Source organism: Spea bombifrons, chromosome 1 (genome assembly GCF_027358695.1).
Source record: "Spea bombifrons isolate aSpeBom1 chromosome 1, aSpeBom1.2.pri, whole genome shotgun sequence".
NCBI lineage: Eukaryota > Metazoa > Chordata > Amphibia > Anura > Pelobatidae > Spea > Spea bombifrons.
In genome coordinates this window covers 135,121,212-135,133,258 of record NC_071087.1, presented here as the reverse complement: position 1 = coordinate 135,133,258, position 12,047 = coordinate 135,121,212, and the positions used below count along the sequence as shown (strand labels likewise).

Below are 12,047 nucleotides of genomic sequence, written 5' to 3'. Positions count from 1 at the left end.
TGCAGAAGAATTAATGCTGTTTAGAAGGCAAAGGGAGGTCACACCAAATATTGATTTGATTTAGATTTTCCGTCTGTTCACTCATTTTGCATTTTGTTAAATAAAAAAAATAAACTATTAACATTTCTATGTTTGAAAGCATTCTTACTTCAGAGCATTTTTCACACCTCTCCAAATGTATTAACCACTTCAGGACCAGCGTTTGAGTACTGCGTCTTCCCTTGAAGACCGCAGTTTTTTTAAAATATTTTAATTTCATGCTCGCAATTCACTTCAGCGATCACTTGCACGGAATTGAGTGGGAGTGGCTGCTACGGATCGCTGGGGGCACCCAGCGGTCAGTAGCAGTCGCCCCTCGCGATCCCAGCGTTCATAGCGACGCTGGAACACGCATCATTGATGACGTACCTGGTACGTCCCGGTCTTGAAGGGGTTAATAATGAATCCAATTAAAAGCATGCATATACTTTCACTCACCTGACTGTAAACCAGTACAATAATGATTATTTATTTAAAACATTTCTTTCCTAAAGCGTAGCAACTGCAACAATAATTACAACCAAAGTAACCACTGCTACTACTTTACTACACACATTATATATATCACCAATTCATTGTATTTTTAACTATTTTACTTACCATCATTTGATGTTTGTGGAGGGTCTAAATTCAACAGTTCATTTAAACTTGCTTCTTTTATTACTGCTTTGTGTGACATATGTTTATCTTGAAAACCAGTAAATGCATATTTTTGGATTTCAGATGTACTGCCGTGTAAACAAATGTCTGCAAGCACCATTGAGTATGCACAGGCTACTTCCCAAGGCCATGGTGACACATAACATGAGCTCTGTGTTCAGCAAAAGAAGGCAATGATTAATAGGGTTAACATAAAAAAAGGCATTTCTAGAGGCATAGTGGTATATAGGGGGTTAAAAGGCATTTCTGGAGGCGGAGTGGCATAAAGGGGGTTAAAAGGCATATCATGGGGCACTCTGCCTCCAGAAAAGCCTTATGCCCCCTATATAACCCCCCCCCTCGACTTACCACTGCTTCTCACTCCCTGGTGTCTGGTGGGGGCAGCAGGGGGAGGACGGTGTTCATGAAGTTAAAGGGGCCGGCGTGCCCGCACCGCGCCGCCCAATGGCCGTGCCTCAGCTCTTCGTCCCACCCCTTTTAAGACGTGGGATTAAGTGCTGAGGCACGGCCATTGGGCGGCGTGGTGCGTGCACGCCAGCCCCTTTAACTTCATTAGGTGCCGGGGGTTGGAGGAGGCTTTCAATCCCGCTCGCAGCTGCTCAGCAGCTGTTTTGAATGTTGGTCTGCCGGCCTGCTGGCCCACCAGTATACACCATTAACTACAACCTTCTGTGCCCTGTCACTCAACTATTGCCTTTTCCATTTAACTATTTTAACATCCAAACATCCAATCTTGCAAATCATTTCAATCCAAATATATAACAATTATTGCTCTCACTATTGTTTCAGTTATTTTCCCAAATTAAGAGAAAAAGCAACAGATTCTTTGAAAGGATAAAGATTGACAAATTGAGCTGCGAAATTATAAAGGGAGGGAGCAAAAAAGTAAATTTTAGACATAAGAAAATATTGTATCTAGACACTAGTGAAGATAAAATAAAAAAAAAAACTAGATATTTATATAGAGAATAAGATTCCTGGAAGCACGGTAATACCCAGTTGATAGACTGTAACATGAAAGGAGGTCATGACTAAAGAGATAATTAAAACTGCCAAATACGCTAGGACAAGACAAAAACAAGTCATAGAATATGTTACAATTTGGGATTATAATATTTACACATTCCATAGCTATACTATGTTAAAGAAGGCAGGGAAGCAAAGTAAGACTGAATTTAAACAGTGCTGCCATTTATATTTTTAAAGCTTTAACATATGGATGTGAAGTCCGCAATATATTAAAAGGACAGACCATTTGAAGGCTTTGGGAAGATATACTGTCATTTGCTGATAGTCCCACATAAATATTCTTGATACTACCTGTTCTTGTTCAGTGTATGTGAAAAAATGCTGTCCAAATTCCATCAAAGCTCTTAAACATGTTGCATTTAATTTTGCAGCTGCTCCCAATATAAACAAAGCTACAACTGACTCCAACCTGGATAAATGAATAATAAAAAATACATAAACTTTGAAGAAATATATATCAGTAAGTATTTCAATAATGAAATATGTAATATTCATAACACATATAATGTAAATATTTTAACTCACAGCCATGTTTCCAGGATGCTTATGCCATATTCTGTCTTGCATGCTCCAGCAGTAGAGCGCATTCAGTTCCCTTTATGTTTGTGCCTTATTTTGTGTTTCTCTGTTCTTTGTACTTACCGTAAACTCACAGGTATAATATGCACAATTTATCCCCTTTTCAAGAGTCGAAACGGGGGTGCGTAATACACCCAAGTATCAATTTGTTTATACTGCGTAATGTGATTCCGCAGCGTTAACCCCTTCAATGCCACAATCGTGATGTGCACCAGCATTGGAAAAGTGAAAAATTATTAAAAAAAATCTTCAACAGAGCTAACCTGGAAGTCAAAGTTACTTCCATGTCTGTTGCAGTCAGTTACACTCTGCAGCATATGCCCCTTCCATCGCTGACAGTAAGAAAAAGAGAGAACGAGAGGTCATCCAGGTCATAAGGTTTTTTTTTCCATTTTTTATGACTTAACTGATTACTGATAAATGACATCTTAGGTCACTGATTATTGATTGGATTCATCGATCAACGTCAGTGGCCTAAACTAGTTACTTACTAGTGATCTGACAATATTTATTTTCAACAGCTTTTAACCTAATAAAATGTTACCGGATCAATGATTAATGACTCTTTAGGTTACTGATCATTGATCATTCTCACCGATCATCAACCAGTGACCTAATCTGGTAGGTGCATATCATACAAAAATGCACACTAAAGTATTTTATGTGTATTTTAATATGCATTCTCTAAAAGGATTAAAAAAAACTTACTTTGGGAAAAAGTCACAACTCCAGAGCTGCAACAAAACTAATCCTCTGTGATCGATCTTATATAGAAGCCAATCAGTGGCAGGAAAGTGCTCCCACTGAAATGAATGGGAGTGCATTTCATGCATCCGCAAGAAGGGTCTCATTAGACCCTTCCCTCACATAATTTGCCAAGCTAGCACCGGAGCTGACTGGCGGTAACTAAACCACGTGTTAGGTGAAGTGTTTGGCTGAACACATCTCCTACACGTCAAATAGCTAGAAGAAAGGGGGCAAATGCATATGAGGGGATTCTGCAGAACCCTGCCATGCACTGACTAGGAGGATATCACGTAAATCCACTGGATCCACTGCACTTAGATGACAAAAGACAGAAAGACACACAAATAACAGAGTGTAAGTATTAAAGTGACTTACATTTATTTCTAATGCACAATATAAATTTAGAAACATACAATCTGACTGCATGTATGAACCAGCCAGCTTATCTATGAATCTCATCTTCTGTGGAAATCTCAAGCCTTATTGGTCTTTGTTCTTGTTTTCTATACATGATATACTTGTACCTTTCTTATGCATGTTTAACAGCTTATTATAATGGAACTCTGTCCTTTCTAGGTTAATGAATACCTTTAAATAACAGACTGTTGGAGTAAACATAAGGGAAAAACTCGTCCATTAAAATGAATAAAATTATACACAGGCTTCAAGTAAGATGTGACTTCAGAATGAATGAAAGAAAGATGTGACTTCAGAATGAATGATGCTGTATGGGAAACCTGTAGCATTTTAGAGAAAGCTGTAAAGGAAACTGTAGATGTGTCATGCTGAAAATGTGGTGCTAGTGTGACACAGAGTATAATTCCATAAGACAATCTTCAGGCAAGAGGTCAAATAACTGGTTCACTGAAAGAGCATGCAATAATATCAGTAGAAAAAAAAGCAGCACTGTGAGGACAAACACCTCACTACTAGTGATTCTGATCATGTAAACTGATTCTAGGAAATTCAGAGAGAATCTCAATTATATAGACAATCCATCCTGTACACACACACAGTCTGACTATGATGGGAACCTTGTTAGGTCAATCCTAGGCTAGGTAATGTATATATGTATGTAAACTAACCTAGTTGTCACACTAACATTAGAAATGGATATGAATTGAAGGTTGTCGGGTCAGATTCATGCTATGATATACAACCTGAATCTGAATTAGAGAGACAATCAATACTATATCTGAGAGTAACAAATACATGATAACATGCATTGATACGACCATCAGCACAATGCAAAATAGGTAAATATCAGGCTGATATATTGAACAATTAGCTCACTGGAAGGATTGTTGTAGCTAGAATGTAAGAATGTAGAGTGGTTAGACTGCATTACAGGAAACTAAAAGCCCTTGGAATTATTCAAATATTGTTGTTAGGAGCAGCTCTATTTAACACATTCATCATTCATACTACCCATAATCTGGAAGGGGACATATGGCTTTCTACAAAATAAAAGAAACATTATTTTCTAGTTTAGACTATATTAAGAAAGATCATGGTCATTATGTGGGATGTAAAGTGCGCACAGGGGTATAATTTCACATATTCCATGCTACCTTGGTCAGGTTGATTAGAAGAGGTCACAATGCGGAGAAAGCATTAGAACATAAGACATGTAAGGAGTAATAGAGGTAGTATTAAGGATCAGTTGCAAATTTACATTTAGAATAAACAAACAAAAAAAGGGAACATCACTAAAGGAAATAGTAATAAAAAGGAACAAAATAGTAAGTGATTCGAAAAAGTATAAAATAGGACACTGTATAAACATATATATATATATATATATATATATATATATATATATACAGAATACATAGAAAAATGGCAAAAGAGGTCTGCACAAAAGAACAGACACTCTCTGGTCTTTTGAAAAAATAAAGCATTAATTTACTGAGTTAGAAAAGGGCTAACCCTTGGAGCCTTTATCATACAGGTACAGAGGAAATATTATGAGAATGGAATCAGAAAGCATTTTCTAATAAACAGACAGATCATTTTTGTCTTGAACACATCGGAATGCTAAAAAAACACCGATGAGTTTAGAAAATGCCTGGTCTTGGACAGCATCCCTCCGTCATGCTGCTTTAAGTTTTAACCACAGAAGCACGCTTGTTATATCACTTTAATTAACTAGAGTCTCAGATTTCAGTAAGAAGTTCTTTAAATTATTGAGAACTTTTCCCAGCTACACTTCACAGATGGTGTAATAAGCAATCAAATAATAGAAAAAAGTCTTAGGTAGATATTTCCCAAGTGACTGTCAAACTTCGTTTTATCCTCCTTACCTGCTTGATAAATTATGGAAACTCAAATTGGCAAAGCAAGATCTATACGAATACAAAATCTAAGGGCTGGGAAATTTAATAATGATAAACCACAGAGGCAGACCAAATTTAAGTAAGCATTAATGTATTGATGAAGGAAACCTGCAACAAATAAGTAGACTGTGCCTGCTGATAGAAACAAAGGCAAAACTTAAAATGCACTGTGAGCAAAAAAGTTTTTTTTTTTTTTTTTTAAAAAGGTTTAAGGCTAGGTTTCCACTTGGGTTTTTGTCCGGCGTTTTTTTCTTGATGAAAAACGCCAGGAAAACTGCCAAGAAAACTGCCACTGCATTTACCTGCGTTTGGCAAGGTTTCCATTTGGTTTTTTTTTGCTAAAAACGCCTATAAGGCTTGGTTTCCATTGGGGTTTTTTTTGCTAAAAACGCCTATAAAAACGCCAATAGCGCCACCTGGCGTTTTTTTGTGAAAAACGCTTGCAGCCAGATGTTAGCTGTAATTCAATAGGAAATCGCAAAATGCAATTTCCACTTGGCGTTTTTCTGTCTGGCGTTTTTTCAGTCCTCTTTGGCGTTTTTCTGCTTTTTTGGGCTCTGTGGCAGTTTTTCAAAACTGCAGCATGTTGACACTCTGGCGTTTTTTGCAAGAAATCTTGGCTTTTTTTCTCCAATAGAAGTCTATGGGAGAGAAAAAACGCCATGAAAAAGCCATGTGGGTTTATTGCCTTGGCGTTTTTTATGGCGTTTTTTCCACAGTTACAATGCAGAGGATGGACCCAGTATCTGTGTGTCCTATGAGAAATAGGCTGAAAACAAACAGTTTCACACAAAACAAAGTCCTGGACTGGTTCATATTGAATTTTACACCATTTGGAACAAACATGCCATTACAAACAAACATACGCGACCGGATCCTGCGTGCCAAAAGCAACAGCAAACAATTTGCACCATCATTTGGGGCCAATCTTCCCAGAGGAGCAGACATTCGAAATAAAGCATGCCTTACAAACCACAGAAAAGAGACAAAAGGGTCTACCAAGTAAATGACATCAGGAGAGGGCAGATACTTGCCATTTATCCTAATCCCTTTTAGCTGGGTGAAACTTCTAACTTGTAAAGGCTGGAAAAACTGCCTAAGGTCAAAAAAAGCAATTTCCACAGAAAGGCTAAAACGCCAGAAAAAACTGCAGAAAAAACGCCAAAACGCAGGTAAATGCAGCGGCAGTTTTCTTGGCAGTTTTCCTGGCGTTTTTCGTCAAGAAAAAAACGCCGGACAAAAACCCAAGTGGAAACCTAGCCTAAAAATGCCAATAGCGCCACCTGGCGTTTTTTTTGTGAAAAACGGCTGCAGCCAGATGTTAGCTGTAATTCAATAGGAAATCGCAAAATGCCATTTCCACTTGGCGTTCTTCTGTTTGGCGTTTTTTCAGTCCTCTTTGGCGTTTTTCTGCTTTTTTGGGCTCTGTGGCAGTTTTTCAAAATTGCAGCATGTTGACACTCTGGCGTTTTTTGCAAGAAATCTTGGCTTTTTTTCTCCAATAGAAGTCTATGGGAGAGAAAAAACGCCATGAAAAAGCCATGTGGGTTTATTGCCTTGGCGTTTTTTATGGCGTTTTTTCCACAGTTACAATGCAGAGGATGGACCCAGTATCTGTGTGTCCTACGAGAAATAGGCTGAAAACAAACAGTTTCACACAAAACAAAGTCCTGGACTGGTTCATATTGAATTTTACACCATTTGGAACAAACATGCCATTACAAACAAACATACGCGACTGGATCCTGCGTGCCAAAAGCAACAGCAAACAATTTGCACCATCATTTGGGGCCAATCTTCCCAGAGGAGCAGACATTCGAAATAAAGCATGCCTTACAAATCACAGAAAAGAGACAAAAGGGTCTACCAAGTAAATGACATCAGGAGAGGGCAGATACTTGCCATTTATCCTAATCCCTTTTAGCTGGGTGAAACTTCTAACTTGTAAAGGCTGGAAAAACTGCCTAAGGTCAAAAAAAGCAATTTCCACAGAAAGGCTAAAACGCCAGAAAAAACTGCAGAAAAAACGCCAAAACGCAGGTAAATGCAGTGGCAGTTTTCTTGGTAGTTTTCCTGGCGTTTTTCATCAAGAAAAAAACGCCGGACAAAAACCCAAGTGGAAACCTAGCCTCTTGGTGTTTTTTCTGCAGTTTTTTCTGGCGTTTTAGCCTTTCTGTGGAAATTGCTTTTTTTGACCTTAGGCAGTTTTTCCAGCCTTTACAAGTTAGAAGTTTCACCCAGCTAAAAGGGATTAGGATAAATGGCAAGTATCTGCCCTCTCCTGATGTCATTTACTTGGTAGACCCTTTTGTCTCTTTTCTGTGGTTTGTAAGGCATGCTTTATTTCGAATGTCTGCTCCTCTGGGAAGATTGGCCCCAAATGATGGTGCAAATTGTTTGCTGTTGCTTTTGGCACGCAGGATCCGGTCGCGTATGTTTGTTTGTAATGGCATGTTTGTTCCAAATGGGTGAAACTTCTAACTTGTAAAGGCTGGAAAAACTGCCTAAGGTCAAAAAAAGCAATTTCCACAGAAAGGCTAAAACGCCAGAAAAAACTGCAGAAAAAACGCCAAAACGCAGGTAAATGCAGTGGCAGTTTTCTTGGCAGTTTTCCTGGCGTTTTTCATCAAGAAAAAAACGCCGGACAAAAACCCAAGTGGAAACCTAGCCTTAGGCATGCTTTATTTCGAATGTCTGCTCCTCTGGGAAGATTGGCCCCAAATGATGGTGCAAATTGTTTGCTGTTGCTTTTGGCACGCAGGATCCGGTCGCGTATGTTTGTTTGTAATGGCATGTTTGTTCCAAATGGTGTAAAACCAGTCCAGGACTTTGTTTTGTGTGAAACTGTTTGTTTTCAGCCTATTTCTCGTAGGACACACAGATACTGGGTCCATCCTCTGCATTGTAACTGTGGAAAAAACGCCATAAAAAACGCCAAGGCAATAAACCCACATGGCTTTTTCATGGCGTTTTTTCTCTCCCATAGACTTCTATTGGAGAAAAAAAGCCAAGATTTCTTGCAAAAAACGCAAGAGTGTCAACATGCTGCAGTTTTGAAAAACTGCCACAGAGCCCAAAAAAGCAGAAAAACGCCAAAGAGGACTGAAAAAACGCCAGACAGAAAAACGCCAAGTGGAAATTGCATTTTGCGATTTCCTATTGAAGAACAGCTAACATCTGGCTGCAGCCGTTTTTCACAAAAAAACGCCAGGTGGCGCTATTGGCATTTTTATAGGCATTTTTAGCAAAAAAAACCCAAATGGAAACCAAGCCTAAAAATTGTTATTGCCATATTAGCCCCAGGCAAAGTTCGAAGATGTACATGTACATGAGCTTCAGACCTCAGATGTCTTTTGTTCTGGAGTTATGGCAAATTGATAAGTGGTGAAGCTTAAATATGTGAATAAAGACAAAGGCAATTCCTGGAACTGAGTGATTAAAGGTAAAGTGAAGTCTTAGTCTAAAGAGCAAGTAGAGTGTAAATTAAGAAAGCAAAGTAGACACAAGACGTGGGAACAGAATTTAACCATATGTTGAATTTTTGTTGAACTCACTATAACTGTAATGTTATGCTGGCAGCAACCTTTTATTTCCTTATTCCATGCCCACACCTACTACTAAGCTTAAGATTCTAGTTCTGTGTTCTTGTGAATTTATACTACTATTTATAATATATATATATTTTTGTGTCTACTTTGCTTTCTTTATTTACACTCTACTTTCTCTATAGACTAAGACCCAATACTATTCACCATGGAGGGGTGGAATTTAAGTCAACTGATGTTCATATGCAAATATTAACTCAACCTTTAGGTACTATGTATCTGATATACAATGTATCCCTTGGCTCTTATGGTTAGCGTGCTTTTACCTTGTATACTCATGAGTTGCTTTCAATTTAGAAGTTTAAAAATGATGTCCAATGGAAAAGAAAAAAAATGTCAGCATTAAGTACACAGTACTGTACACAGGTATTGAAAGTAAAATGTATTTTTTTTTTTTTTTGCAGCAATATGTTTAATCTGCAAATCAGTAGATCACCAGTCGTGATACTTTGGCTGACTTTCCAAGCTCAAACATCATACTGAGCTTGGACAATACTAATGCAGTAATGTATATCTAACAAGGTCCTTTCCTCTTAAAAACATTCATAAATCAGCGGGTCCCTCTATGTGATTAAGACCAAGTCATTCTATTGTTTACCACAAGACACTATCATAAGTAGTCAGTGAGTTTTTCTTATATGACACAAAACGCTGGGCTCAATTCAATGAGCAGCCTCAGCCTTAAGTTTAATAGATGTGAAAATATGGTTTTCACTTCAGCCCTATAATATAGACTATGACCAATAAATAATGCTACAGTGAAAGCTAATGGGAAAATCTGTACTCTGTATCTGAAGCGATTCAATGGATTGCACAAAAAATAGAGCATGTAAAATTGATACATTGTAGTCAGATTTTTTTTACATAGAAAAGGTAGCTGTAGAGATTTGTAGGCAAGTTTAAACTGATCTAATACAAGGTTAAAAGGTAAAATGAATACACAGCAAGTGAACAGAGGAGTCGAGTCTAAATAAACAGAGAAATTGACCCTTTTGTTGCAAGAGGAAATGTAATATGTGCCAGCAATGCATTACAGAATAGTGCAGGGGCAGGCTGGATTTAATTATTATTAAAAATCAAGAAAAGCTGCAAGCATTAAGTATAAGCTGGTTTCCCAATGAAAATTGACAGAATTCTGACATAACCTGGCCCTGATAATTCGTCATCGTTTTTTTACTTTATATTGATAAACTCTTAACAAATTGCTGGCAAACATCCCAAAATCCATTGAAGGGACAGTCTAGCACCACATACAGCCCCAATGTATATTAAAGTACTTTGAACAGTAAAAAACCCACAAATAAAAGGTGTTTGTGAGGGTATACATGAATTTAAACACAATTCAATCAGTTTTGCTTCTTATGTGAATGCACAGTGCTAAATATATTATTTTTCTCTTGAACAGGCAAGACATCGTCAGGTAAAGGTGGTAGAAAGCTGCCCATGGGCTGCTAAGCCCAAACATATTTCAGAGTGCTTTTAATTTGGAGACATATAGCTGGTCATCTTGCACAGTACTTATCTCCTATGTAGGAGACTGGCTCCCAACTCAGTATACTATATCCTGATCCAATTATCCAAGACATTGAGAATGGCAGCCATTGCCCTGCATGTAACAATTTTATCATTACATTAAAAAGTTAATTACAGCAGTTCAAAATTACTTAAAAACAATGATACCCCATGATACCATGGGCAACATCCTAATGACCACCCACACACAGGAGATGTGGAAAAACCATATGCTAGATCGTTCTTGGCTTTATATGGGTCAAAACAATGTTCTACTGTCTCCTTTGGCATGAAAAAGTTAATAGTTGGTTTTGTGCAGTATTGTGCTTGCATATAGATCACGCTCAACACACTCAACAACTTGCTGATTTCATTATTTTTATATAATTATTGTCATATTTTTAAGTAAAATTAGGTATTGTATACATAATAAATAGTGAAGAAAACACAGAGTTGATATTATAGTATAAAAATTATTGTATGATATTACCTACATACCAATTTTCTTGATGATGTCCTAGTTCAAGGCTAAAGAGATTATTAATAACTTCTTGCAATTTGATATTACTCATCTGAACATGCAGCCAAATCAGAAGACAGTTCCAAACAAATGAGTTTATCTTAAGGTATGCTTTATTTTCCTCCAATGAAAAAAAAAATAAAAAAATAAATACATTTTAATGTGATGGAAAACAGAATACAATATTAAGTGGCAGCCTTTTTTATGGCCTGCCAGTAGATAATTATGACATTACCCAGATGCACAGGGGAAGAATCCACCAATTACAGCCCACTAGACCTTAAATTTAAATTAAGAACAAATAATTATATATAAGAGCAAGGAGGCAACTTTTGGGGCCACTACTTGCAGCTCTTTCATGTATTTTACTTGTAATTCCACATGGAACCGCCACAAAGTATAAATTAACAAGGGCTTTAGGTAGCATTTTCATCAGACCTGGATGATCTCTGAGCTTTATTTTAAGGTATTTGTATAAATGTGTTTTGGACAGGGCTGGATACTGCACACTCAGATTATTGTCTGGCAAATCTGCTTTGAGCTGCTTTATTACCCTTGGCCCTCGGGATTATTGGAGGGGCAACGCATACAGTTTAACTCTTTGCATAAAGTTATTATATTCTCACCTGAAACTGTGTTAGTGTTTCCACTGGAGATAGAGAAGAGGCACATATGGTTTCTCCAACTTTTAACATGACATGAATCGAGAACAATATATATGGATATGCCTGATATGTGTCTTCACATAAAGAAAGAGCTAGAAAAATGCATATCGGAAAAAAAAAATCAAAATTATATCACACATCATATGAATAATATGAAGTCAATACATAATCAATCAAACTATATCAAGCAATGTATGGCTATTTCAATGTTAGCAGAAAAATAAACACAAATAATTTTGATGTTTTGATTGCTTTGGACAATATATAGCCCCTTTGAAAAAAGTTTTTATTTTTATGCAGTATTGCCCTTTTGATTCACCACCTTGTATTTTTATACCATAACTAAAAAAAAGTC

General features: G+C 37.3%; 1 protein-coding gene across 1 annotated transcript in view; it reads right to left on the bottom strand.

Moving 5' to 3' along the window:
* TMEM232 (transmembrane protein 232) overlaps positions 1 to 12,047 on the bottom strand; it is a 58,915-nt gene that overhangs the window by 41,422 nt on the left and 5,446 nt on the right. The window contains exons 6-9 of the mRNA XM_053454278.1: positions 11,654 to 11,784; positions 11,006 to 11,148; positions 2,020 to 2,137; positions 640 to 850 (exon numbers count right to left, since the gene is read on the bottom strand). Coding sequence (XP_053310253.1) covers positions 640 to 850; positions 2,020 to 2,137; positions 11,006 to 11,148; positions 11,654 to 11,784 — 603 coding nt within the window. The remainder of the gene's footprint in view (positions 1 to 639; positions 851 to 2,019; positions 2,138 to 11,005; positions 11,149 to 11,653; positions 11,785 to 12,047) is intronic.